Source organism: Neodiprion virginianus, chromosome 2, assembly GCF_021901495.1.
Source record: "Neodiprion virginianus isolate iyNeoVirg1 chromosome 2, iyNeoVirg1.1, whole genome shotgun sequence".
In the NCBI taxonomy this organism is placed as follows: Eukaryota; Metazoa; Arthropoda; class Insecta; order Hymenoptera; family Diprionidae; genus Neodiprion; species Neodiprion virginianus.
Genome location: NC_060878.1, coordinates 11,849,247 through 11,876,089, shown reverse-complemented (window position 1 = coordinate 11,876,089; position 26,843 = coordinate 11,849,247). Strand labels below are relative to the sequence as shown.

The following is a 26,843-nucleotide window of genomic DNA, read 5'->3' as shown; positions in this document are numbered from 1 at the left end:
AACTCAAACAAACTGCTCGTCCTGTTGTATCGGGATACTTGCAGAATAATTAGGGACGACCGTGGTATTATCAATCTCTAAATTAATAAGCGTTCTCACAAAGTAGAATCGGCGGCAACTACGGCTATCAGCAGGGTCGTCTTAAGACATGGGCTACCAGGGCTTTAGCCCAGATCACCGAAGCGCCGGACCTCACAACGTATAAGTGCTGTATATTATGAGTTTGACATAAAATTCTGAAAATTATTCGTAGTAAGGGGCTCGTTGCAAGTTATCTAAACGTAGAAAAACTCTTCCGAATATATGTGGGCATTCTGGCAACAAATGCTAGTGGGGAACACTCCTTTTCAATATTAAGGAGAGTAAACAATTATTTGACAAACTCGATTGGTGAAGAAAGACTCTCTCACCTAAGTTTCTCTGCAGCTAATTCAGACCTGCTAGAGAAAATCTCATTTGAGAAGCTTATTAAGAACTTTGCTGATATAAAGGCCAGAACAGTCAGCTGTTAGCTGTTTTTGATGATCCATTGATTCCACAATGAGCTTGTTCAGTTATAGGCATATTAAAAATGACTCCTTATATCATCGGTTTTCAAACCGATGCATCCTCTGAGCTGAAAACTGGGCACTCAGCTAATCGGAACACGAATACACGACAATGCGCGTGAGATTCCGCTGATAATGTTGGTGAGATTTTAGAAACACATGCAAAATACCATTTTAAACTTTCGCCAGACATGTGAGATTTTTGAAACACGTGCAACATTTTCAAGACGCATAAGCAAGATTTTCGAAATTTGACTGACCATGAATTTTATGAGCTTGGAAATTGATTACATGATACGAAAATCAATCCGAATTGATCATTTTAGTATTTGTATATACAGCTACGAATTTGGTTTCTTTCCACGTTTTTTATATTCGAATCCTAAGAATTAAATTCACCTGGAATAATTTGAATTACTGAATTTAAATTTCTTGAAAAGAATCGATAAATGGATAGAGACGGAATTGTGTGTCACAGATTGGATTGAATTGAAATAGCGTTACAATTCAAACATTCAATAATTAAAATAAATTCACACTAAAAATTGGATTTTTTCGTAGGCTAGCACTCAATTCGAAATACGTCCAAGGTTATGAACGTTTATTTCCAAAACACCCCTACCTGTCAGCGCTTTCTGCGGCCAGAGGATGAACGACGAAACCAACTTTAATATGAGGGCTTCTCCCACCACCTACCGTTTTGATGACAGCTGTGTAAAGACAGTGTCACAAAAAGGAATTAAGGAAAAGAAGAAAAGCTCAGAGTGTCTAACAGCTAGCTACAGCCGGCGAAGTTACTTACAAAATTCGTTGATAAGATAACTTTCGTGAAACTTAACGACAGTGGCACTTGGCAGCAATGAAAGTTTTAAATTCGCACACCTATTAGCGACGAATCAACAGATGGAGTACAAATTGGCTGAAATAAATCGAGAGCTGGTCATATTGAATGCAACTTGTTACACTTCACTTCAATATTTCTGTTGAAGTTTCTGTACCACTGATCTGTTGTTGTAGGCCAATGGACTTATACTGTGATTTCCAAAGATATTTATTTTAAAAGATGACTCGTAAATGCGTTCTTTGCAAGAGAACTAACTACATACGAACCTTCAGCTTTTTTTCTGCCCCAAAAGATCTAGAGACACGCAAAAAATGGCAGGAAGTTATTCCCATCGCCAATTACACAGTCACTGATGACACTTACATCTGCAGTAAACACTTCAAATCATCTGATGTAATCACACATTGGGTCAGCGGTGTGCCGCCTCACGTTATCAGAGTAAGTAACGATTCCTTATTGCTTCGCTCAAGTTACGTTGTATCAAAATCGCCACAGCCTTTCAAAATTTTGGCTCTTAACCTAGTAAATTCAAATCAATTCACTTCGTTTGCTTACACTTATTAACTCAATATCCAAAGTTTCATGCAGAAAAATTGATTTCAGTACAGGTAGATAACACGTTGATATTTCATAAAAATTTGTAAAAACTAATCATTATTTAATGTCATTGAATATATCCTTTCGCAGTTTGTTATAGCTTGGTATTTTTAGAAAATAGAAACATAAAAAATCTATTTTTTTTTAATACGTCTGAAACAACATAAAATTTTGAAAAATAAAAGTTTCCTCTAGAAATCGGTCGAATAAATTGGTCAGAAAGTCAGCAAACAACATCTGAAATTATTGTATTTTCAATAGAAAATGAATATTTGAAAAAAGGTGAGTTCTTGCAGAAACCCAGTCGAATTTCTTGAAATTGTTCAGACCATATTAGAACAATTGAAACATTTCCAGCAGAAATAACATAAAACTTGTCACAAAAGTTTAGAAAAACATGTTAAATTTCTGGAAAATTTCTTTCACTATTTCTCACCAAAGATGTAACCGTATTAAATTTCAGATCAAGTATAAAAAGTTTAGATTGCGAGCTGGAGCAGTTCCGTGTTTAGATATCAAAGAAGATAATAATTCAGCAAATATGATTATACCTGATCAATCTGGGTTCCGTGATTATCTACTTCGAAGAAAAAATTACAAAGAGTCTATATCAATTAATTCTCATGTCAATAAATCTAGTTTTAACTATTCCAATGAGGCGAACTTTGAGAAAACCAGTATTGCTGATAAGAGACATGTGCTCTTCAGTCAGTTGGAGCGAACAGATGATTACATCAATGAAAACAGAATGCACAATTCAGATGATGGTCGGATACAGAAATCTGCGGACTCTATAGAAGTCACGGAATTTGGTCAAGCTGATAATTATTTCATCTTTGACTATAAACAGATGTACAACGACAAAAGCGAGACATCGATTATTGTTGATAAGTTACAAGAGAGAAATGAAAATTCTGAAAGAAATCTTCTGGCTCATTGTGTTCAGATGGAACAGAATAATGAAATTTTGAAAGAGGAATTAATAATAGAAGATCCCCTAAAGTTGTGCAAAGATCACAAAAATGACGAGTGTATAAAAGATGACAGCGAGATGGAAAAAAGACAAGAGATTGAAGCTTGTCTTGTCACAGAAACATTGACATTCCCTGTCGATAAAGAGTGTGGCGAAAAAATGTCCAACTCTGTACTAAATGACACAATGCTGTTTGAAGATTTGCTTGAAATTTACACAGAAGTTACACTACCGCGAGGCTGGTCATTTCTTGTAACATCGAAAGGACATGCAACGACTGTTGTTTACCTTTGCATGAATTTTTCAACAAATCACATACCCATTGTGAACAAAGCAGTGTACATAAGAAGTGATATGATAATGCACTGCAGTGTCAGTAGCAGAAAAATAAACCCGTTCCTTCATAATCTTGTGAGAAATGGTAAAACCAATAAAGTCTATACTTTATCTGATATTGAGGAACTCGTTGATGAATTGGACCAGCGGAATATCTGTGAAGGTATTGATTGTAAGCAATATTGTTTCTGATCACTCTGGCCTGTGAAACTTGCTTTACATATCAAAAAATATAAATAAAATCCTTGGAGAAGGATATCTCTTAAATCAAGTTTTAAATTATCAATCCTAGAATTCAGAGTTTGCCCACTTAAATGACATTGGTAAGATCGCGTTTTTTTGTTCAATTGTTACTTCTCAGCTACACTTGATGATATAGACTTGATCTTACGAAAGAGTTATTCACATTTTTATTGTAAAGTCAATTGATTAGCGGAACCATTTTTAGGGAGAGTGAATTGCCTATAAAACTTATGATTTGAATAATTGTCGTGAAGTTATAGAAATATGAAATGATATGAATTAAAGAAATAGCTGAGCCACTAAAAACGTTTGTAAATGAATCTTTACATAAAATTGACTATCGATGCTTATTGAACTGTTTGAGTTAGAGATTTTGTGTACAAGACATTTTTGTACAAAATTAAATTTTCTATAACATACTTCCAAGATTACATCCATATCATTAAATATGGCTGAGTGATAAGAATTTTAAAAAATGACAATATCTTTCCTATGTTATTTAAATGGGATAACTTTTAATTTCTTCAAAAAGCAATATTCTAAAATTGAATGTGGGAGATGTCCTTTGGCAAAAAATTTTTGGCTGTGTACAAATTCTTCAGATAAAAGTGAAACAAATGCTGTTTCTGGTTGAAATACTGGATTGATAGATAAAATTATTTGAGTATTCCTAACAAATGTCTTCCAGGGAAAAGTAAACAGTTTTTAGAACTTTAGTAATTGGTTAACATACCCTTGTTCACTTGAATCTACCTATTAAATTTTCATGGTAGGGGGTCCAAACGTTCAAGACTTTGAAGCTGTTAGAATGGAAATTGCGTATGTGGATACAGTGAAATGGAGACACATGGAATGTCCCCTCGTCATGAACAACAAGTCTTCAAAATGCTCAAAATGTGCAAGTCTGAACGTCGCCTTGGCTCAAAGAAGAAATAGGGAGCCTATCTACAATTTGCTTCTGGAAAAACAAAAGGAAATTGAAAGGTTGAGGAGATCATTGAAGAAAATAAACAGGCACAATCGACGTCTGAACGAAATTCGGTTCAATTTCAAAAACAGACTCAAATCACTCCTAGCGGGTTCAAAATGAAATGCTGCCAATAGGATTATACCAGAAATTCAAGAATTGATGACATGATTCAGGATGCCTCAGAACGAATTTGGTTAGGAGTTGAAAAAAACAGTATATTATGTAACAAGCGAATAACCCGTTATATTCCCGTGTTGCATGTGGGATATTATTCCTGACTCAACTGTGACCACTTTATTGATTTGAAAAAGTGGTTACCCCATTAGTGCGAGAAACTTGCTACTTTCATCCCGCTTTTCAGATGAATAAAGTGGCCATTACAGTTGAGTCGGGAATAAACACACAAAATTCTGGATTGTTTCTTTGCCTCCAGTTTTATATTTACTCACTTCCAATGTATATATGTACATATATGTGATTGTTACAATAAAATGACTCGACCCTTGTTTTTTTGCACAAAATTGCTCTTACCTATTTGAAGAAAAATTCCATAACTTTGCAACAGACGAATCATGAGCTTTTTGCATCAAAATTAATAGTTACTTTAATGCCAAAGGAGACATTTATTTTCGTTTAATCTTCTGCAAATTTCAATTAAACCGTTTTATAACATATCTATTTCGAAACGAATTATTCTTGTAATGGTATTATAACGGATACTTAAAACATTTTGACAAAGTAAACTTTTCCTATTTTTCATACAAATTAAATTATACATCTATACAGCATATCACATTTTATGCTGTGATACATTTCATATCATATGTGAACCACACATAAAAGGATTAATATAACAGTTTCAAAGAATGGAGTATAAATTCGATGTCGCATAAAATTATAAATTCTTAATCAATTTTAATTCTTTCATTAAAATCACTGAAAAGAAAATGTTCTTTGTGAATTAATGATTACTTTAATTTACACATACGTAATAGTTTACTGCCATACATTGTACAAAAATGAAACAGAAATCTTTCGTACCATCATTTACACTACAAATTCTTATTCATTGTACTTACGATTGGCTCTTGAATTGTGGAGAAATTTCGGCAATGAACAGGACCACTTCATTTCAGTTTACGTTTCCGTCCGGTTTTTTTTGGACGACTTGATTCATTGTCATCGGTAAACTATACAAAAAATAAAACTAAGGAATGACAAAAGTGTTGGTTAAATTAAAAAAAAAAAAGAAATTTGAATTTTAACAACTGCAAATACTGATTTGACTAACTTTTTTTGGACAAATGTTACCAAAAAGTATTTGGCTGAAATTATTTGCACGGAACAGATATCTTTAGGAACTGATAAATACAATTTGTTAGGTCTAAGTTCTTGCGAGATCATTTCAAAACTATAACTGAATTTGACATTGTTAGCATCAAGTTTTTCTATTGGCGAGCTTCAATGAACACTGTTCATACCTGATTCCATTCTCTACGCAATTCGTTCAACATGCTTGGAGTGAGAAGTCCTTGCGCCAGTAATCTTTCTGTTAATTTACCTTGTCCCAAAGTCTTGGCTGTGACACTTCTAGAATCTATAGGTTGAAAATAATGGAAGCAAGGTTATCAAGAGGCCAGTTAACAAAAAATAATGTACATTGTAACAAATAAAATAACCTCTGAAGTATTTGTTCTTCTGGGTGTTCAGTGCAAAGTGATCTTCGTCAGGAGCTAACACAGCACCATTGTTTGAACCTGAAAATGATTTGATAATGTTGGAACATGGCATGGCACAATTTACCAGAAATTTTAATATGTAATGTCTTCAACAAACCTGACTCTGAGGTCTTTAAAAGCTGTGTTAGTTGAACTATGCCTTCTTGTATGACTGCATCCAACTCCTTCTGAGTATCTCGCACAATATCTCCATCAGGCAAGAGGTCCATGAATCGATAACTAGCAGCAAATAAGAAAACAAATACCGTGAATCTGATGCTTAGGCATTTTTGAATTCAACTGAATTTGTAATACCTATCTAATTCTAATGGCTGAACTCAAAATAATTTCTCACCTGAACCAAAGGTAGAGATCTAAGACATCAAATACTGCTTCTAAATGAACCAAATCTATGATTGTTCTTGGTACGGCGACTGGCCAACCGATGTTTTGACAAAGCCAGTCAAACGTCAACGTTTCATTTTTACTGTATTGTCGAGCGAACTATACAAAATCAAATATCAAAATTATGTTTAAATACGTATTTTTTTAGGCAAACAATATTTATTGGGATCCAAAATATTTAGACGCTATCCAGTAGCAGAAAAATTGCGCAATGTTAACCGTGTCGTATTTGATATTATTGTTCTTTTTTTACGTATATTTTATTATTTGACGACTTCGTATAAAGAAAAAAACTCATTTGGACAAAGTTTACTGCCCATTGATATTTGCATAATTTTTTTCTTTTTTAACTAAGACCGAGGCAAAATTTTGGATCCCAATTGAATTAAAGAATGAATGAACCATATCGTCTAAATTAAAGGTTCGGAAAGAAAAAAAAATCTCTCCAACAATCTTCCACGGTGTCCTTCTTTGTGCCAATGATAGCGAACACGATCACAACAATATCCCTAATACGAGATAAAAATGATTTTCAGTAAATTCGTATCACTAAGATAAAATATTACCAATTTGAGAAAAGGTTTTATAATTAGAACATTGGAAATTCTTAAACTGTTGTGTTTTTTAGCCGATTTTAATATTTTTGGGCTCATTTTGCTCGCTGACTAGACCTCCACAAATTGTTAAAAACATTCACTGAATCTTATATTATAGTATAATTACAACGTGCAAATATAATTGTTGAGAAACATCTATTGTGCCGTGCTGCACAAACATTATCCACTATAAGCACAACTGTTTATGAATTTTTTTTTCAATGTACCCTCAAAGCTCTATGGCAAACACAGTAAGCTCAAAGAATAAGAATCAATTCGAAAATACCAAAGTTTGAACATCTTGAGCGTTCTGATTATAAATCTTTTTGTCTGATGGTTGATATATTAGCTTTTCTTATTCGAACATGGTCATATTCATTTATAGTACACAGTAGAGATGTTATTTCATTCGTATTCACCGTCATTGCCGCACATAAAGCTGCTGGAGATTTTCTAAATGATTTTTGTTCACTTGTCCTAGCATTCAATTTAGACAGTACAGCCCGTTTTTACTTGATCAGAAATTACAGATACACAATTTGGAATCTTTCTGACTTAAATGTTGTTAATCAGTTTCAATTGAACTTTTTCAGCGTGACTAATGTAGTAGAATATGTGATATTATTAAAATAGATTGGTTGAGCATGATCAGCTTACTTTCAAGAACATTGTGCACACAAATGGTATTTTCCTATTTATCGGCGCACAACAAAATACGTATCGTGCGCGCAATGGTAGCGGGATGTGCTGAATTATATCAGCAAGAAATTTGAAATCGTCTAGATTGCACATGAAGTATAAAGAGTTGTCCACTATAGATAGCGATACGAAAATATCCTGCAATAGGAAAGAACGATTAATAATTAATTGTAAGTCTGAAAAAAGAGTACAATTTACGGACTCGATGCAAATCTGCTGATTCCTAAATATATTATGATGTATTGAAACAATCACCATTAGATTAGACAGAGTAGAATCAGGCAGGTAGTAAGCATATAGTTCTATTTGATCAGCGGTTGGATGTAAACCAGCTTGAGTAAGGACTTCTGGTTCTTGTGAAAGCAAGTGTTGCAGCTTGGATAGATCATCTGGTCTAAAAGTTGTTACATATCCCTGAAACAACAAAGCAACTACAACTCCGGGAAGTCGAATAAGCGTGATAGAATTGAACACCGAATTTTTAAAAATGATTTACTTTCTCCCATTGTGTACCATAACGCCCGGCTCGTCCAGCTATTTGCAGAGCAGAGGACACAGGTATCGTGTCAATTTCTTTTTCGCCCTTTTCATTGATAGTCGGCTTCATCAAAGAGTAGAATATTATCCTTCGTATACTCCTGCCAAATGAAATATGTGTAAAAAAACGCGAATGATTAAACATCGAAAATTTTTTTCCACACATGCTATTTGAGTTCGCCTTTATCATTGGAAAAATTACGATTTAAAAAAAAAGAACGATACTAACAAATTCAAACCCATCCCGATAGCATCAGTAGCAATTAAAACTTTACATGGGTTATTGATGTCATTGAATTTTGCTGCTTGAGCTAGTTTTGTTCCTGGTGGAAGGCTTCCATATATAACTGCCACTTCAATACCACGAGATTCGATGCTACGAGACACAGAATATATTTCATTTTTACTAAAGCAAACTATACAGTCTCCTGCAACTACATTGTCCAGTGATTTCAGTGCAGACTCTTCGACTTCCAACGGAGTCAGACGTTTATATCTCCGTACCTCAACATCCTCTCCAGTTGTAATACATATGGAGCGGACCTAACATATAGCAATCATTAGTGATTCGGACAGCATATCTCACCCATGTAAATTTATGAATCGTTGGCCATCAAATTCATTGATTTTTCAACGAATTTTGAAATATATACTGACTAAGTCTATCGCAGCAGCTTCTCCGCAAAGGTGAATTTCATCGGCTGGCAGTCCTAGCAAAGCTCTAGTCCATGCCCAGCCTCTACCTGGATCTTTCATCAATTGGATTTCATCTATGACGGCAACCTCACCTAAAATAAATTAATTTTATTCCATTCGTTTCATTTTTTTTTTTTTTTTTTTTTATACTGAAACATAATATGTAATGAATAATTGAATCAAAGGAGATAACCTTACATGCAGCGTTTGTGTTGGCCATTTCGACTGTGCAAGATATGTGATTTGAAGGGTTGTCTGCACCTTTCACAAAATTTTTCTCTTCTCCGGTAATTAAGTCGCATGGGGTACCCTGGAAAAAGATGCAGTATAAACAGAGTATTGCGATGACGTTCAAAACAATGAAGAACATTTGCAAGATTTTCAAAAACAGTTCTAATGAATTACTGAATCCTCACGTTAGTGTTGCTTTTATTGAACACTTCTGCAGCCAACAACTTCAGCGGCCCACAATATAATCCACTTTTTGCAGTCATGAACCTCTGTAGCGCGTGGTAAGTTTTACCACTATTCGTTGGTCCAGCATGAAATATAATTTTTCTTGTCTTAGCTCTCGCTAACGGGTACCTGCAAAATGATAGTTATTTAATTTGCGCATATTTCTGGTTATAAATATGAAGCTCTATTCAAAATACAGAAGCAAATATTTCCACTGTTTTATCCATACCAGTTAGCAGGTGTGCGTAGATCGCTTATTTTCTTGAGATCATCCATACATTCAATATGGGGAAAAGTCTGTTTTGCATGACGCATAAAGTACGGAAATATGTCATCGACATGCCCGGCTCCTTGCATTATGTCGCTTATTACAACATGCAAGTCTGCCGGCAAGGTTTCAGCATCTAAGCAGTAGCGTCGAAAACTGATGAAGGTTTGATGTTGTAAGTAACCTGCAAGACGTTCATATTTGTGTGTGCACAGTCTCCAAAATAATGCAGAAAAACTAAGAGCAATGAACCAAAAGTAGGGAGGAAACAAACAACAGAAGCATTTACATTGGCTTTTGAAGGACAATGTTTATTGAATGTAATTTACAGCGATAAAATGGGTGGAAACAAGCAGGGAAATCTACTCAACTTGAGAGGATCAATCTCAGAACTTCCAGCTACTCCCACTATCGATGAAGATAAAAATTTCAGACTACATGGTTTATAATTTTGAAAATAACTTTAAAGGCTTAACTGATTTTAGTAAAAATCTAATCAGCTTTATATTAATAAAGCTAAACCCATGAAGCAAGTTTCATCTGCATCTAGACGTTTTTGAGATACCACAAGAATTAAGTTCAAATTCTAGTCAGTTCTGAGTCAAGCAAAACTGAATCAATTAAGGCCAAAATAATAAAATCTAATCTTTCAGTAATTGCCACCAAAAAACGATCATACACTCAAATCGAGATGTCCACCTGAAAGTGATCAGAGAAGATTCTCCAGGCCTTAAATAGTAGAAATATAGTGAAAACACAACTTTTCATTTTCAGGGTAATTATAAAAACTTTCCTTTTTCTATAAAAATACCAAAGCGGGAAGTTGAGAAAACTGAAATAACGAGTTGAAGCACCTTAAGTACTCACTGTCCAATCCGTGTTCCATGGCGAGCACCTTGATCTCTTTTCTTTGATAGAATTGATTGAGCACTTTCAGGAGGTCAGCTTTGTTGAGAGCCCCACTAAGTTCAACTCCCACGTTAATATCATCTGGGTTCGACTTGACGGGAACTGGTTTGAACAAAGATGTGATTGTAGTCGAGTCATCTTTTTTTCCCCGCAAAGGTTGTGCTAAATAAGCTCCAATTCTAAGATATCTGAAAAATAAAAAATAACGCGTAATGTATTAGAAATCAATTCATAAAATTATTACATTCAATAATTTTTATAAAACTTTACCTGTTGTTGATTAAACTCACCTTACACTTACACCTGTTACAATAAAATATTTGTAGGATATAGGAATACAAAATTGACCATAGGTGATAATAAGTGAATAAATATGAATAATGTGTGTCGATTACCTTAATACAATATAAAAGTATATAATAGAGATAATATACTCTACCTGTCTTGTAAAGTGGTGCACAGGATCCCACTTCTTCGAAGTAGGGATTCCGATATGCGTCGGGTTGTCGGTATCATTTTTATATATTTATTAATTTCTATACCATGAAATCAACATCCAAACCAGAGTGAAATCAGATTATCTTTAAATATCAAATAACGTTCATCGTGCAATAGGTTATGTTTCGGAAAGACCTGCAGATCAAAAAATTACAATCGAGCGTGCCGACTGCCGGTGCGCGCACTGAGTGAGATTCCACTGTTTTCAACCAATAGTTGAAACGAGATACTAGAAGAACCGTAATCAGTGCGCATCCGCAAGTGTAGCCAATGAAAAGCGCCATTACTTCGTGGCGCAACAGTAAGCATTTACAAAAGTTGAGAGTGCCGTACAATTAGTTAATTTATTCTTAAATTATGACTCTTCCCTGGTTTATCTGAAACAAGTGATTGAATGAATTGTCCAATGCATTTCAATGCTTAATCGGTATTTGGTAACTCAATCTACTAACTGTGCGTCTAGCAACATTTTCGCGATAGTCTCGAGCCTAATTTTGGATTTATCCGAAGGTGTGCGTTGGGACTTTAGAAAGTTTGAAATGAGTTGTGCGTTCCAAAGCTTTCTAAAACCCTTCTCAATACGAGTTGCAAAACCTGCTGCCAACCAATGCTTGTCAACACTGAAAATTTCCAAGAACATCATCCACCTTTTTTATTCATTGGGTTCATTGCGTTGCCCAATTTTCCGCTATTCACGAGAGTCCGATTTTGTATTCTTTTGTGTCAATTAAAATTTTTGCATTACTGATACACGTATGATTTCAATGGCAAAATTTATGCAAATCAGTTGGTTGCAAAAAGAGCAATTTATTATTAGTTATGTTATGATTGGAAAAGTTTAGTTTTCAGAAAACCAAATCTATGCAACATCTTTACCAACTTTTCAGTCAATGCCATTGGATCAAAGAACCATTCATTTACAGATAATTCACTCTATGTAAATGACAAGAAAACCAATCGTCATACTTACGAACAGCATAGATAAAATATACAGTAGCTTCAGGTTTATTGTTACATAGTTCATATAAGTATAGTTACTATAAATATTAAATACATTTTTACCACATATAATCTCCAGTCTCTATTTCGTTCATTTTTCTAGTCGCTGTCAGAATCTGCATTTCCCTTAGTAGAAACAATTGATGGAATACAGTTTCTGTCACTTATCATTCCATGCTCGATTAAAAAATGTTCAACATCAGAGGAATAAAAGTCAACTCCAAGGTGATCTGTGACACGAACAAAATTACCTATGACCTGTTTGTTTTTATAAACAAGCAGTGCTGGAACTCCCTCCTTTTTAAAGTGCCTACTTAAGCCTGCGGCGGAGCCTAAAAATAATTCAGCATTAGCAACTGCAATGTTCTTTTATAGAAGTTTGGAATTCTTTCACCATCTCACCTTGAATTTTGCAAAATTTAACGCTGGGATATTCAACGGCCAGTGAAAGTAAACAGCCATTCATAGTCTCACATCCTTCTATGTCAGGTTCATAAATATGAATAACGATGGTAACAGATTCATGTTCGTTGTCGATGGCCTCCAGAAACTGATCAGCAGTTACCAAGTTGAATAGCCGGCCAAATCTTAATTTTTCAGCCCGATTGAGCATTTCCATCATTTTTTGCTTCTGATAATTGAGTAAAAATTCGTCGTTCATCAAATCTGCCAACTCTGGATCGGTTTCCTCAAGATTATCTTTTTCCTCGTCAAGAGCACTCCTGCAAGTCAAACTCAACTTCTTCAGCAGCTCGATCCTCTCCTTCTCCTGTTCGACTTTCTTCTCTGCCTCTATTTGTTTAAACCGCTGCCAGTCGCCTAAGACCCCTTTCGGCCCTGTGTTGCTTGAAGTTCCGTCCCACTTTGCACACTCAGGCAGTTGCTCAGACCTTGACGCTGTCGCGTCGCACGGTTTCTGCGACTTTTGTTCATCTTCAGAATCCGCTGAGTCTTGCCCCTCGTCTTCACTTGAACTACTGCAGTAATATTGTAATTTTTCACCCAAAATTTTATCCTCAAGTGTTGCCATTCCGTTCTCTTTTGGGCTAGAGCTTTCTGTTGTACCTCTATTTAATACACGAAGAGCGGAATTATTAATATTATATTCAACGGAATAATAATTTTATCACCCAATCTCAGTCCATGAACATCAATGCTCTGCTCTTCATTCTCGCTGTTTTATCGAAAACCAATTATTTATTATAATTGTTGACTGCGTGAACGACGCTTTACACCAAGTTGACGCCATAGAGTAATTCTCTGAGGTTGATACGCCACACACTTTAGCTTACTGCGGGTGCGTATCAAAATCAGCTCCCGGTCCTGGTAGCAATCTTTTTATCTCTTTTGCATTTCTTGAGTATGACTGGCTCTGTCTCTGTTTTAGGCATGTTAAGCAATGCGCGCTTACAGTTCGCTTGTATAAGTTTGGTAACAAGGAGTGAATAACATGTCATATCACTTATAATACAGTATTTTTACGTACACCAAAGATAATTCTCTTTGACGTACACTACCTTTTAAATTCACAGCTAAATGCGGGTAGGACAAAAATAACTCGATCGGTAGGGTAGGATTGTAACCCTGTCAAACCATAAATAGAAATATATCGGCGCCCCGTGGCTGACGCGGCTGTGTGAAGTGTCAACTCTTAGTCACAGAACGGAGTATTCTTTGTTCAAATTCAATAAAAATTTGGAATGCAATAAAAATACTGAAAACTGAATACAGGTTCTGCATTCGAAAATGAACGTGGTGAGTTTGTTTTTTGAAGTTTATGCTGTAATCATATGTGACCGTTAGCTAGCGTTTCGAAGCCAAGTGAAAGTAACTATAATCGAGGTTATGTTTTTCAAAATAGAACTCACTCTTTATTGGAATTGCAATAGAAGTCAGCTCAAAAATTCGAAGCAATATAGACATGTATATTCGCGATCTGTATTTTTCTAGCATACACAAATCAATTTGTGATTCAGTTTCAGGAATTGAAGAAATTTTTATATCAGCTACTGAACAGCGTTGATGGCTTACACAGTATTTTGATCACGGATCGTGATGGTGTTCCTGTCATATCAGTGTCAGATGAAAAAGCCCCAGAATTAGCAATGCGGGCAAGCTTCCTTTCTACATTCGGAATGGCCACTGATCAAGGGAGCAAATTAGATCTAGGAAAGAATAAAACCATTATTAGCATATACAGCAGTTATCAAGTAAGTTATGAACCCTTGATAATAAGAGCACCGTAATTCTGGAAGGCTGTTTGCAGTTCAGTTATTCCACTTTTACATGCAACCTTTTCTGAAGAGTACATTGTTTAAACATATAATGATATGAAACTAGTTCTATATGGCATATTATTTTTCAAATTTGATAAGATTTTAAGATCGAATTTTTGGTACGCTTCATTTTTTGAAATCTCATATTACCTATTACAAGGCTTGTTGATGATTTAGTTTGATCTTTTCATCTCAATTTGTTCTTAAATTATTAATTTTTTTTAATGTAACGTCAAATTTTCCTAATTAAAATTCATTTTTTCATTTGGTGAGAAATTTATATTACGATGTTTTAGTCGTTTGAATGAAAGTTATAAAAACAATTTCTTCCACATTCATAAGAAAAAAATCTTTTCCGTATGAACACGTATTCCTATAGTAGCGTCCGATTGATTACAAACTTGATGAAATCAATCTTTCTTTCACCTGACAAGAAATTGATTTTTCAAAAAGTCTCTTCTGAATAGATAGTAGAAATATAACAATTCATCGACCCATAATCATAATTGGCTTTATGCGAAAAAGTAGAACGGAACTATAAGGAAAATGGTAAAACGAAATTATGAGATATAATTATGAAATATTTTATCAATGAATCCATCACTCAAGAGGAAAAAAGATATGTTTTACCTTTTTTAAACATCTCATTTAGTTTTTAAATTTCATTCATTTGCAAAATTTAGATGGAAAATGTTTCAAAAATTCTATATTAGAAAACAAATTGAGAATGCAGCTTCAAAAGAACCATCAGCACTTCTGTCAAGAGGTAAAACTGAATTTATAAAAAATTTTGAAACTAAAAAATTATCAAAACCTTATCAGATTTGAAAAATAATGCTCCATACACATTAAAGGGAACTAGCATTTATTGTATTTCAACTATATTATATAATTATAAAATTAATTAATTATTGTGCAAATTTCTTGTAAATTTTTACCTCTAGTTACAATTATTTACCATGTTGTCAGAAACAGTTGTAAGTGTGTAAATACATGGATTTATGTGTGATCAATGATATGTTCAACAGGTTGTTCAAATGAATAAGCTACCATTGGTCGTAAGCTTTATTGCAAACAACATTTGTGATACCGGGCACATCTTGTCACTAGAGAGTAAAATTGATCCAATTTTACAAAATCTTAAAAACGTTGTTGCCGAAGCCTGATGGACACCTGTGATGCACTAATAAACTAATTGAAGAAATCGTGGAATTAAAACGTCACGACGACTGTGTAATTGAATGTGTAAAACACATTGAACCAAATTTTAGCAAAACAAAGGCTAAATATTATGATTTAAATCGTTGTAAATTAATTCTATAAATCTTATATAATTATATAATATACATACAAAACAAAAAATGATATATACTGTATATGTATTATTGGAGAATTGAATTGATTATTTCGTGAACACGTGTCATACGCACACTTTATATTTTCGTATTCCTAAATAACTTCGCATTCATAAAATAAAAATAGACACTGATCACGGAGTCACATCTGTATGAATTAACGTGAGATATAACACACCTACAAACAAGTTACTGGAATGTCAATGTGCTTATATCCTGGGTAAAAAAATTCCTAGACTTGACACCTTCATATGAAATATACTATAAAACATAACAATTGCTAGGTATATATTCTTGAATATGACGTAAAGTGGAAATACGAATCTTGAAGACATGTATAAAAAATTAAAGCCCCGTAAAATTTCAGTTGCTTTGAAAATATTTGATACATATATCAGGCAACAGGTTACACAGTTGGTGCAAACTTTATTGAAAGCCTGTTTGCCACTATAATTCATAGACGAGTGGTTTTCCTTCCAAGCCGTTGATCACGTTCTGCGCCGCTGTTGTAGCCATGTCTGAGCGGGTTTTCACCGTTGCACTGCCCAAATGCGGGATTATAACTAAAAAGTTCAATAAAACGTAAGTGGGCTTCGGGTGATTAATTTGTTTCTGCATTTGTTTTTCTTCATCTTGTATTCCCAAAGACATTGATAAAAAAATAACAGGCAAATCATAATTAGCAAAGGTTTGAATTGTCCTGATAATGTTTGAGGAAGTTCAAGAAATTCTAGAGTTTTAAAAAAAAATTTCTAAATTCTTTACGCGGAATTTCATTTTCTACCAAAACTCAAATATAAAACTCCGATTTTTTTACTTTCTCGTTGTGCATGATCAACTCGACTGATTTTTAAGAGGTGAAAATCGGACCAATTTCTATGGATAACTCATGTTTTCTCAGAACTCCACTATGTGTCACAATCCTGAAAAAAATCGTATCTCTGGCGTATCGCGTTATGCAAAAAACAGACGAATTTTTGAGAGAAATTAAAAATGAAACAGTTGAAAAGGATTTTAAAATAGATTGAACTGTCTAAATTTTTCAAAAATATTAAATCATCAATGTTTTTCTATACGATATTTGCAAAAAATTATTTCTTTTCCTAGAAATTACTAGGTCCGGTTTAGGATTTTTAGAAACAAGTAAGGATCTGTTAGAAATTAATCATTCTGGGTAAATTCGTACAAATATGTGAAACCTTCTGGACATATTTTATTGCCAGGAGAGGTCCCGACATAAAAAATCGCTGAAATACTGACCTGCGTTCGGCAGGCTTAAAAGTGGATGGTCACTGGGGAGTGGCTCTGGATTCATAACATCCAATCCAGCAGCAAAAATTGTATGATTTCGAAGTGCTTTGACGAGGGCATCTGTATTGACGACAGGTCCGCGTCCTACGTTCACCAGTATCGCCGTATTTTTCATCTGGGCAAACGTGTTGTCATTGAACATATTCGTAGTTTCATTGTTCAACGGCGTGGCAACTATCACGAAATCACTTTCCTTGAGGAGATCAGCAAACGATACAAACGTAGCTCCAAGATCGTCACCTGCAATTATATGAAACGTTGCATGTGTATTTCGATCCGAACGTTTATTCATATCATAGGTAATATTCATTAATAATTTATTTACCGGCTTGTTTTCTCGAGTGGCCCGAATAAATGAATCGGCCCACTTCGAATGGCTTCAGTCGCTTCACAATTGCTTGTCCAATGTTACCCAAGCCTACTATACCTACAGTTGAACCGCGTAAATCACGGCCCAACATCCATTGCGGCCGTGACTCCCACTTGTTTCTGAAAAAATTATCCAATATTAAAATATTTCGTTCTAGTACCTTGAAAATGGAAGATAAACAATAGTAATAATATAATTATGATACACCCAATGAATTAGAATTTTCTTGCAGCTTATACTAACAATGCATCATCTGCAATTTCTACCACCCTTTCGTATTGAATTAGCATAATTATAAGAATCAGCCCCTCTTAAAGTTAAATTAACTTCACAAGATCTCAGATATTTTAGGGTGGTCTTAAGAAAGGTCATTTTTGAATTTCGATTGGTCGACTGTTTCACCCCCTAAATCGGATGCAAATAATTCAAAAATAATTCTCTCATTTTTTCAGCTTCTTATCTCAACTCCAACCCGTGCCGCCGGAAGGTTGATTTCTTCGATTAACCCTTTTCAAGGGAACAGTAAATCTGCCAAATGGATTTCGATGAAATTTGATGTAGGGGGGTTCCTCGGGTCGCTGATTACGAATTTTAACTCGAAATTTCAAATGTCGAAATAGGCAAATCAACATGGCGGACAAACATCCCAAAAGAAAAATGATATTGCCATATTGGATCCGCCATTTTAAATTTGGAAATTTCGAGTTTAGATTCGTAATCAACGACCCAAGAGGAACGTGTTATATCAAATTTTATCGAAATCTGTTTGGCAGATTTATTGTTCCCTTGAAAAGGATTAAATGGGAAAATCAACCGTTTTTGCGGCACGGATTAGAGTTCAGATGAAAATCTGTAAATGTTAGGGAATTATTTGGTCCGATTTGGGGGACGAGGCATTACAAATTCAAAATATCCTTTTTAAGGACCACCCTAAGGTGCATACCTATGTAAGTAATTGTATTTGCAGCTATGCATATTTTAAAAATTCTTTGTTATGAAATACATAAGCTAAAATTGTAATATAACAAAACGTTGAATTATTTACTCGATGATTTTGATACGGCCCTCGTAAGCTCGCCTGGCCGCGCTCAACGTCAACATTACAGCGACCTCAGCAACAGCAGCAGTTAGAACATGGGGAGTGTTACCTACTTTTAAACCCCGCCGTTTTATTTCAGGCACGTCCAAATGATCGTATCCAGCAGATGCTGTTGACACCACTTTCAACCTTGGTCCTGAAGAAAATCAAAACCTGAGTTTCAATATCAATCAATCAAAGAGGTAAGATAATTTCATGCCCGTGGAAGAAATCCATTTTGTTGATTGGTAAATATAGTCATGTCAGTTCGCATAATCTATAGTCGCTTTAATTAGGAAATTATGAAAAAGCATATTACAGACTGGTTGCATAATCCATATAATATCTAATCGGAGCAATAGATTTTTATTGCTTCAACGAAATTTGATTTCACGATAAGATCAGATAACGTATATCACGGAGGCCGAGTCGGCCGGAAAAGTTTGTATGAAGCCGAAAATACGTAATATATGTTACCTATAAGTCAAATTATATCGTTTTGAAGCAACATGTTTTTTCGCTTCCACCTGAATAACTTATTATATTTAGTAACAAACAAAAATCCTCAAGGAAGACTAACTCTTAAATCCAATTTTAAAATATGCTCTCGGAATCGATATTTAAAATTGTTACCAGTCAGCCGTATTTATTGATACGAAATTTTCGTTATAACGTCATTACTTTGGCCACTAAAGATCTTTAAAGATAAATGTTTTACATAAAATTCATTATCAAGAATTATAACTTGTGAACCACTGAAACACGAACTTTGCTCCAAGTATATTTTTATAGAGAATTTAGTTCCCTATAAATATTCTAAATAAAATTGATTTTCGAGGCCTATAATTTGTAAACTGTTTGAGCTACGAATTTCGTTCAACGGACACGTCTGTAGTGAATTGAAGTCACTGCAAAATGCTTTCAGGATCTAGTCTGGGAAGAGTTCGAATACCGAGAGCGATATTTTATAACTGGATTCAAGACACATTGTCTCCTCCGAATTTTTCAATACGTAAAACTTTTTTAGGTGGAAGCGAAAAAAATTATTGCTCTCATTCAACATTTACCTGCAACATCCAGTAATTCTTTGTTCACGACATGATGGCTGGCGAGATAAATAGCGTCGTGGCCCGGAAGTGCTTGAAGTACTTGTTCGCGTGTACTAACTGGGCTTGGTAGAATTGTCAAATCAAATCTGAAAAAAATCGAACAGATTTGCAGATATTGCTATTTGAAGATATGTTTCAGCATTTAATCGATGTATTATTATAATTATTATTATTACTTTGATATATTTTTATAAAACGGATCGTATCATCGCAAGAACACAGCTGCTGTTTGTGTGGTTTTAACGAATAATGAAAAATATATTTGTGGTTAGGCATTCTTCCTGTTGTTTCTGTGGTTTCAACGGACGTAAATGGTAAAATCACGTTGTGTATGGGTTCTTAATTCTTGTTATTTGTGTGGTTTCGAAAAAGGCAAATACGATGAAGGAGCTAATCGTCGTCCACTTGTTTTACAATATTTTTTTTTACTGTTTTCTGTCAGAATTAGAGTATATACTTCTGTCACCGTGAAACTTGTAGATTAACCGGAAACTTTTCCATTTCATCCATACTTATCGCTATTGTTGAGCAGTTTTCGCAACCACATATTTTTGACGTAATAACACACGTGATTTCCTTAATTTATATCAATACGTTTATAAGGCAATTACTTTTTTAATAAGTTGACAGGTGATTAATTTTCGTGATAAAATAGCTGTGGGCAACAATTGGCTTAATAATGGCCAATCACTGGGTGGCGGACCACTCGTACATTTTCCCTATATTAACAGTTCGTTTTCGTTCCGATTAAGACCCTAAGAAAAAAGAGGTAAGATTCATTGGAAAAAGAGGTCTGCTTTTTATATGTGCATAAAGTAGAGTAGTAGAGTATACAATAGAGTATTAAAAAGTAATTAGGTCACATTTTTTCATTTCCATTATCCTTATAACTCATGACTTTATTTTTCTACCTTCAAATGCATAACTGGGGTCCGAACGCACCCAGGCTTTTCTTGATCATAAAACCAATCAATTGCTAATAAACACACCTTCTCATACATGGTTTTCTTCTTCTTTTCGTAAGGAAGAAAATGGTGTACGATAAATCGGATTTTATTTACAATTAGTTAATGAAAAACACATTCGAAGATTAAAAACCGCGTAGCGATAGCGGTACTGAACGTAGTTCAAAGTTGCGTGGTGTACGTTCGGACTCCAGTCATGAGTTGAAATGAAAAAAGAAAAAATATGCCCAAACTATTTTTTGTCCAGCCTGCACTGAAAATATACCCTTTCGTGCACGGAGAGTGGGCGCAAAGTGCCTGTTTCTCGCCCGAAAACGAATAGGCGGATGCATGCAGATTATCGCAAGTGGGCGCAAAGTACGTTTTTGCGCCCGCTTTACAGAATGATAGAGGGCGATCGTGCACTCAGGTAAACTTAAGCGATTGAGGCTGATCGTGCGATTTTCAGGTGAGGCTCGTCTACCCTCCGAGAACCTAAAAATCGTACTCGCGTCAACCGCTTGCTTGAAATTTTATTACAAATAAGTTATTGTAAAGACAATTATTCATTCTGTGTTAAATACGTATTTAAATTTTGAATAACATGTCAAGTTTTTTTTTAAAAAGTGAATATCTCAAGTGCTGGGCAATTTCTTTCGTTCGGTCTTTTATTTCTTCATTCAAACAGAAAAAATTAAATTTTTTGTTTATCAATATTTTCAATATCAACATTTTTACCAGAAAAAGCCAATGAGTAGGCCGGACCGGTAAAAATAAACAATTATTGTCATTGGCAACTTGCACTGTAAAGTTACCCTACACTGACGGCAGAGTCTATGAACCGGTACCACCGATATAATTTTTCCATGCAGTGATCGAATGCCTTTCATAAGAAATTAACAACACAGCGCCATCAGTTTGCGTGTAATGAATAGCACATGGAATCACTCACTTGGTTTTTAGAAGGTCAATGCCCGCCTGCGGTACTTCGTTGCTCGTCACCAAAACTCGTTGTCTGCTCATCCTGTCACTGGGAAAATTAACTACGTTGATTCTCAACCAAATTAAGAAACTGTTGCTGTTATAAGCTCAATACAAGAAATTTTATACGCTTGGACTTGAGTTGTTTGCAGTTGCTATGATTCACTATTCGCTCACCGTGATGTTCCACACTTCGGAATTTACGAACAGAGTGATCTGCGATGCGGACCGATGTGGTCAGCGAAGCGTCTTCTCCACAATATATCGTTCCTTCGTCTGAATTACATATTATGCCGGAGTATAAATGTACATGATTACATAATACATGCTAGTGTATGTATGTCATATGTGTAACGGTACAGATACGCTATCACGACAAACATAGTCCTAACGACAACAGCGTTTGTGGTTCAAGATTTCCGATGTTATCAGTGCGAAATTATCTAACAAGTTAGAATCGGATTTCGCAAACACTTGACGCTCGCCAATACGTAAACTCCTTTTGGTAAGGCTGACACGCTGCTCCTCGAAATTTCGACAATCTTTCATGAGATTATGCGAATATTTGAAATTTCAGAAATCACTGTTGTGCGTTTCTATTCAATGAGTATTTTGTTCGATGAAACCAATACAAAAAGAGGGCGTCCCTAGGGAGGACTATGGGGCTGGTTACAGATGCTTATCGTCAGGCCATCCTATTCACGACTTTTTGGTTCATACAGATTTACACCATTACACCGTAGGTCATGCACCCAGATGATCGTGAAAGCATCTTTTATTTACGAAATTATCGTAGCGAACTCAATATTGCATGAAAAAATTCTCCCTCACTTTCTGTTCGTGTGTTTATTTAATATAGGAAGAAAAAGGGTGAGTTTGCTTAGTCGGTAAAGATAGGAGAGCTAAATGCTCTCAGGCTAGCTGGATGCTCCACGACAATTTACCATGCTTTCGTGGACACCGGTGTTTCTACCAATATTTTTGTTTATCGTCATGATTAACATACAACGTAATTGATATATCGTCAGCATAGAATTAACTAATTGTAAATTTTTTAGAAAAAAAATGGTACTCACAAAACAAGAGTCTAACAATATGAAGTAAATCGTAGTAGTATATAGTTCATTTGGTTCATTTAAGCAGCCGGCTGGAGGCACGCAGCTGTTGATTAGTTGTTTTCGATTAACCTCACAATACATTTGGGTCCAGGAGGTCCAGGAGCAGGCACTGCGTCGGCTGCTGATCGTGAGTAACCGAATTTACTGATACAGTGTAATAGGTTACATGTAAAGTCGTTAGCCTGGTGGTGATACATTTGAGGAATATTTCGATAACAGTGGCCAGTGTCAACCTCTTTGTCCGAATAGCAAACAGTATTTTTATTCTAACCTTTACAAATTGCACAAAAAACTTAAAGCTCTTCGTACGAACAGTAAATAGTTTCATTATTTAACTATAAAATTTTCTCTACTTGTTTCAGTCCATTGGTTTTTAGTGAGATGTTACGTCCGTTTAGTTTAAAACTCACTTCCATTAATCCCGCTAAGAACTTCAAGATCTACGTAGAAATAGTGAACAGGCTTTATATTCAACCCTTATATGACCATAACATTTTCCTGATTTGTTTCACTCCTTTTGTTTTCAGTTTGTCAGGCGAGGTGCTAAAATTGTGCACAACGATGTTGACACCCTCAAATAAACCCTGTGAATGTTGAGTTACACAAGATAATTTTGTTCCGAACACAAGAAAAATGCTTGATCAAAACATGGAAAAAAACAAACAGGTAAAGCTATATAATTTATTTCTGTATTTATCAAGAAAATATCAACACGTGTGCTATAATCATATAGCATTTTGTATTGCATTTAAAACTTTATTATTAGCAATTATTATTCTCATTCACATCCACTCTGACTACAAAGTTACAAACAATTGTATTAATAAAATACACTATTTTATGTTTCTCATTTCAGATGTCACGAATCCACGTATCACATAGCAGAAGGACTGGAGTTAACTTCAAAGAATTTAATCTTGATAATGCATAGCAAATTTTGCAAATTTGTCAAAGAAATAAGAAAGAAACGTTTTTGAAGAAGAGATAAAGCATCCGAGAGGATATTGGTATTTAAAAAATAATACTGTTAGAGGAGGTGTCTGAGTCAATACTTTGCATTAATTATATTCTGATATTGTGACACATTGAGATATTTTCAATTTAATATATTTATAAGTTACAATTTTCGATCTCAAAAGTAAAGAAAGTGGTTTATACTGGAATTATAAACCATAGCATATAGCAATATCACCTTTTATTTATCACACTGGCTTCCATAAATATTTAATTTTACAACCTTGCATGATTGATTATAATCAAAAATAATACAATTGAATTGGCTAATTGGGTAACATAAAATCTGCTTTAGTAAACTGATAAATTGTTTAGATTCCTTAAGCTTTTGTATATAATTTCAGAAGTTGCAGATTTTGTCGCAAGAGGCAGAGTTTGAGACAGTGTGTATTCGTGGCTTGTTTAAGAGTGTAATTCATTACACTCCTGTATTAAGTCATTTAGACCAGACCTAGTCGACCATTAGAATGATATGCAGAAGTCATATATATTTTTATACGAGACAAATTGTTAGAGAATACAAATTCGAAAATTTCAGGTGACTTGAAAAATTAACAACGGAGCTAGGAATGGAACCTGGTGTCTAGAGATGCTTTGCCGGAGCCTTACTCCACTAGATCACCTAGCCGCCTGACTACAATGTTAATTTCTCTCATCATCTGTATTCGAAATTTGTTTTGGTTCGTGTGCTGTGTATTTGTAGCGCTACAATAGCGCGGCAAAGCATCTCCAGACACCAAGTTCCATTCCTGGCTCAGTCGTTAATTTTTCAAGTCACCTGAAATTTTCGAATTTGTATTCTCTATATAATTTCAGTGTCATCTATTCATGCATTGTATTGTGATAAAATATGATCACAATATGAGATTTGTCACTGAAGATATTGTAACTTAATTTATGAATTCTAATATTGAAACTCTGTAGAGTAAGAAGTGATACATTGCATTAGAATATTTGACCCCGTCCTTTCATAACTTATGCAATATTTCGTGTCATCATTTTCGCCGAGTTTAGTGAAGAAGTGGAACGTGATTCATCGCGTGGTAAATGCAAGTAATACAAAGTCTTCATTTGATACAGACTGTTTAAATACAACCATTATAGAAATATAAGCTTATAATAAACTTATCTGTATAACATACAAAAAATCGGTTTTGATCAGAAAATGAAAAATAAAAACACGTCGTTTCACGTATTTTGTTATTGTAAATTTGTAAATAAATTCTAAAATTTAAAATTTTGTAAATAATATGTAATTTTAGCAACCTGAGTTTTATCTTTTACTTGGAGCTTCATTATCATCTTTCTTTAAATTACCTGCCTAATAAATAACGATTTTTTGCAACATATAGACAATATGCTATCAAATTCAAAGATGGATAAAAAAACACTAAAAAACTTCTACAATACTTCAATATATTCTGGACATTTGAATAAATATAAATAAAGAGTTTGATCAAAATATTCTTTCAATATGATGAGACATGTTATTCGGCAAAATTTTTGATGAAATTTCCAAACTTGAAGATTCTGGTTTTTCTGTAATTTTTCGTTGTTCTATGTAGTGTAATAAATATTATTAAAAGAATCCTCATTTTACTGAAGTTGCAGTAGGTGTGATTTCAAGTATGAAAAGCAATTGTGCTAGATGAATCGATGAGTCTAACTCGGGGTGTAACGCGATTTTCATGAGATCCGGGTATGCGTTGGTGTTCCATAGAAATATTTCATGATACTTTTCAAAATATGAAATCATTTCATATTATTGAATCTAACTTACCGTTAGAACATAGTGTGAGATTGTGTTGTAACAGGCGACAATGGGCTGAGCGGCCGTCGGGGGGGGGGGGGTGACCGCCCGGTCGGTACCGATTTCCACCGCTGTAGGGCGCATCGCTCTCGCAACAAAAGTAATGTTTCTAGTGAGTTAAATAATGCTTTAAAACACGTATAACACATCGCTTCTCGGCCTTTTGGCTAAGATCAAAGTGTAGTATCTGTTCTTATCAGCTTAATATCTGATACGCTCCCCATTGGGGAGCCAGTATATTAATCTGATTTTTGGAAGGTGGTGGAGTGTCAGGGGCTTGCTCCGGCTTCGCCGCGGGTCGACCCTGCATTGCAGTACCGTAGGGAGCAGGCCCACTAGGACATTTAATATCAGAGCACTCCGCCACCTTCCAAAAATCAGCTGGATAGGTTAGCTGATTTTTAATTTTTTAAATTTTTAGATTTTTATTTTTTAATTTTTGTTTTTATCGTATTATATATACACTTTTATTTATACACTTGTATATATTTATTTTTACACTTTGGATTTTAGTTATTTATTTATTTATTCTATTTTTTATTAGCTAGGCTATTAGTTTTAATCCCGCCGAGAAGCGATCGGGACGTGGTTTAAGTGCGCGAGTGTTGTGCCGCGAGTGTGTGCGCCTCCCCCGCTTCGTCCCCCCGTAGAGTGTGCGGCGGAACTCCCCGGGACATCGCGCCGGTGGGTGGACCCGTCAGAGGTAAGTGGTGCCTTTCTTTCTCTCTTCTGTCTCTTTCCCCCGGCCATACGGTGCCGATTGCGAGGCGACCTTGCTTAGTCGTTCTCGCGCGGCACTAGGTCGGTTAATCCCTTACCCCACCCCTAGTTTCCGTCACTGTAGCGAGCCGTCGCACCAACACTTGTTGGTGCCCTTGTGACGGTGAGTTGCAGTGTCGGTTGCGCTCCCATCCTAAACGCGTTAAGACTCAGCGGGTTGTAGCTGCTGGAAGACCGACTGCAAGTGCGTCGGCACGAGGGTTGGTCTCTCCGGCTTCAACAACCCAGAGTCAACGTAAGTCTCGAAGTTTCTCTGAGGAAATAGCGCGAGTTATTCCCTCGGCGACAGCTTCGAGATCCTTCTACCATCACGTCTGTCGTTGCCCGAGGTCGGGGACGACTGAAACACGTCTGACCTGCCAAAGGTGCGACAGGCTGGTGCTGCCCCCCCGGCGGTCAGTAGCC

The 26,843-nt window shown here is 35.2% G+C and overlaps 5 protein-coding genes, 1 long non-coding RNA gene and 1 other non-coding gene across 13 annotated transcripts; 4 read left to right on the top strand and 3 right to left on the bottom strand.

Annotated features, from left to right (window-relative positions):
• The first annotated feature begins 1,247 nt into the window (after positions 1 to 1,247).
• Positions 1,248 to 5,016, top strand: LOC124299351 (uncharacterized). 2 transcript variants are annotated; one of them, XM_046752530.1, is made up of 3 exons: positions 1,248 to 1,830; positions 2,453 to 3,461; positions 4,315 to 5,016. In XM_046752530.1, exons 1-3 carry the CDS (start codon positions 1,612 to 1,614, stop codon positions 4,629 to 4,631), a joined length of 1,545 nt encoding a protein of 514 aa, XP_046608486.1. In that variant the 5' UTR covers positions 1,248 to 1,611; the 3' UTR covers positions 4,632 to 5,016. The 2 variants fall into 2 exon arrangements, with proteins under 2 accessions (XP_046608486.1, XP_046608485.1); XM_046752529.1 differs by having other exon boundaries at positions 2,453 to 3,470.
• Positions 5,017 to 5,239: 223 nt separating this feature from the next.
• LOC124299350 (ATP-dependent RNA helicase SUV3 homolog, mitochondrial) lies at positions 5,240 to 11,534 on the bottom strand. Of its 3 annotated transcripts, XM_046752526.1 has the most exons (17): positions 11,235 to 11,534; positions 11,066 to 11,098; positions 10,754 to 10,983; positions 9,848 to 10,070; positions 9,579 to 9,747; positions 9,361 to 9,472; positions 9,124 to 9,254; positions 8,696 to 9,009; positions 8,426 to 8,567; positions 8,185 to 8,343; positions 7,888 to 8,067; positions 6,585 to 6,733; positions 6,348 to 6,469; positions 6,191 to 6,268; positions 5,993 to 6,108; positions 5,591 to 5,701; positions 5,240 to 5,447 (listed from the first exon to the last, which is right to left on the bottom strand). In XM_046752526.1, the coding sequence occupies exons 1-16, from the start codon at positions 11,309 to 11,311 to the stop codon at positions 5,639 to 5,641; spliced, it is 2,298 nt and encodes a 765-aa protein (XP_046608482.1). In that variant the 5' UTR covers positions 11,312 to 11,534; the 3' UTR covers positions 5,240 to 5,447; positions 5,591 to 5,638. The 3 variants fall into 3 exon arrangements, with proteins under 3 accessions (XP_046608482.1, XP_046608484.1, XP_046608483.1); XM_046752528.1 differs by lacking the exon at positions 5,240 to 5,447 and having other exon boundaries at positions 5,454 to 5,701; positions 11,086 to 11,098; positions 11,235 to 11,521; XM_046752527.1 differs by lacking the exons at positions 5,240 to 5,447; positions 11,066 to 11,098 and having other exon boundaries at positions 5,454 to 5,701; positions 11,235 to 11,529.
• Positions 11,535 to 12,275: 741 nt separating this feature from the next.
• LOC124299353 (phosducin-like protein) lies at positions 12,276 to 13,572 on the bottom strand. Its single transcript, XM_046752536.1, has 2 exons — positions 12,695 to 13,572; positions 12,276 to 12,624 (listed from the first exon to the last, which is right to left on the bottom strand). Exons 1-2 carry the CDS (start codon positions 13,320 to 13,322, stop codon positions 12,392 to 12,394), a joined length of 861 nt encoding a protein of 286 aa, XP_046608492.1. The 5' UTR covers positions 13,323 to 13,572; the 3' UTR covers positions 12,276 to 12,391.
• Positions 13,573 to 13,743: 171 nt separating this feature from the next.
• LOC124299354 (ragulator complex protein LAMTOR3-A) lies at positions 13,744 to 16,137 on the top strand. The gene is made up of 3 exons (XM_046752537.1): positions 13,744 to 14,047; positions 14,269 to 14,502; positions 15,597 to 16,137. The coding sequence occupies exons 1-3, from the start codon at positions 14,039 to 14,041 to the stop codon at positions 15,732 to 15,734; spliced, it is 381 nt and encodes a 126-aa protein (XP_046608493.1). The 5' UTR covers positions 13,744 to 14,038; the 3' UTR covers positions 15,735 to 16,137.
• On the bottom strand, positions 15,621 to 25,647 carry LOC124299352 (glyoxylate reductase/hydroxypyruvate reductase-like). Of its 4 annotated transcripts, none has more exons than XM_046752533.1 (8): positions 25,629 to 25,647; positions 21,894 to 21,992; positions 21,688 to 21,765; positions 19,750 to 19,877; positions 18,650 to 18,839; positions 17,560 to 17,723; positions 17,184 to 17,474; positions 15,621 to 16,486 (listed from the first exon to the last, which is right to left on the bottom strand). In XM_046752533.1, the coding sequence occupies exons 3-8, from the start codon at positions 21,756 to 21,758 to the stop codon at positions 16,371 to 16,373; spliced, it is 960 nt and encodes a 319-aa protein (XP_046608489.1). In that variant the 5' UTR covers positions 21,759 to 21,765; positions 21,894 to 21,992; positions 25,629 to 25,647; the 3' UTR covers positions 15,621 to 16,370. The 4 variants fall into 4 exon arrangements, with proteins under 4 accessions (XP_046608489.1, XP_046608490.1, XP_046608488.1 ...); XM_046752534.1 differs by lacking the exon at positions 25,629 to 25,647 and adding an exon at positions 22,793 to 22,939; XM_046752532.1 differs by lacking the exon at positions 25,629 to 25,647 and having other exon boundaries at positions 21,894 to 22,105.
• LOC124299355 (uncharacterized) lies at positions 22,090 to 26,711 on the top strand. Its single transcript, XR_006906982.1, has 5 exons — positions 22,090 to 22,221; positions 22,294 to 22,961; positions 23,362 to 23,500; positions 23,691 to 24,522; positions 26,697 to 26,711. It is a non-coding gene; the product is annotated as an uncharacterized LOC124299355 (long non-coding RNA).
• On the top strand, positions 25,806 to 25,999 carry LOC124299400 (U2 spliceosomal RNA). The gene has a single exon (XR_006906995.1). It is a non-coding gene; the product is annotated as a U2 spliceosomal RNA (small nuclear RNA).
• Positions 26,712 to 26,843: the final 132 nt, after the last annotated feature.

Excerpts from the sequence above, each read along its gene's own strand:
- LOC124299351 (XM_046752529.1), top strand. The coding sequence starts at position 1,612 with ATGACTCGTAAATGCGTTCTTTGCAAGAGAACTAACTACATACGAACC. Across the intron at positions 1,831-2,452 it reads TGCCGCCTCACGTTATCAGA|ATCAAGTATAAAAAGTTTAG; the intron begins GTAAGTAACGAT and ends ATTAAATTTCAG. Across the intron at positions 3,471-4,314 it reads TATCTGTGAAGGTATTGATT|GGGGTCCAAACGTTCAAGAC; the intron begins GTAAGCAATATT and ends TTTTCATGGTAG.
- LOC124299350 (XM_046752526.1), bottom strand. The coding sequence starts at position 11,311 with ATGATACCGACAACCCGACGCATATCGGAATCCCTACTTCGAAGAAGT. Across the intron at positions 8,068-8,184 it reads CTACTCTGTCTAATCTAATG|GATATTTTCGTATCGCTATC; the intron begins GTGATTGTTTCA and ends TTCCTATTGCAG. Across the intron at positions 5,702-5,992 it reads TGCGTAGAGAATGGAATCAG|TTTACCGATGACAATGAATC; the intron begins GTATGAACAGTG and ends TTTTTTGTATAG.
- LOC124299353 (XM_046752536.1), bottom strand. The coding sequence starts at position 13,322 with ATGGCAACACTTGAGGATAAAATTTTGGGTGAAAAATTACAATATTAC. Across the intron at positions 12,625-12,694 it reads TAAATTTTGCAAAATTCAAG|GCTCCGCCGCAGGCTTAAGT; the intron begins GTGAGATGGTGA and ends AATTATTTTTAG.
- LOC124299354 (XM_046752537.1), top strand. Across the intron at positions 14,503-15,596 it reads GCATATACAGCAGTTATCAA|GTTGTTCAAATGAATAAGCT; the intron begins GTAAGTTATGAA and ends TATGTTCAACAG.
- LOC124299352 (XM_046752533.1), bottom strand. The coding sequence starts at position 21,758 with ATGAGCAGACAACGAGTTTTGGTGACGAGCAACGAAGTACCGCAGGCG. Across the intron at positions 18,840-19,749 it reads AGAATTACTGGATGTTGCAG|GACCAAGGTTGAAAGTGGTG; the intron begins GTAAATGTTGAA and ends GATTTTCTTCAG. Across the intron at positions 17,724-18,649 it reads GGCCGTATCAAAATCATCGA|AAACAAGTGGGAGTCACGGC; the intron begins GTAAATAATTCA and ends TAATTTTTTCAG.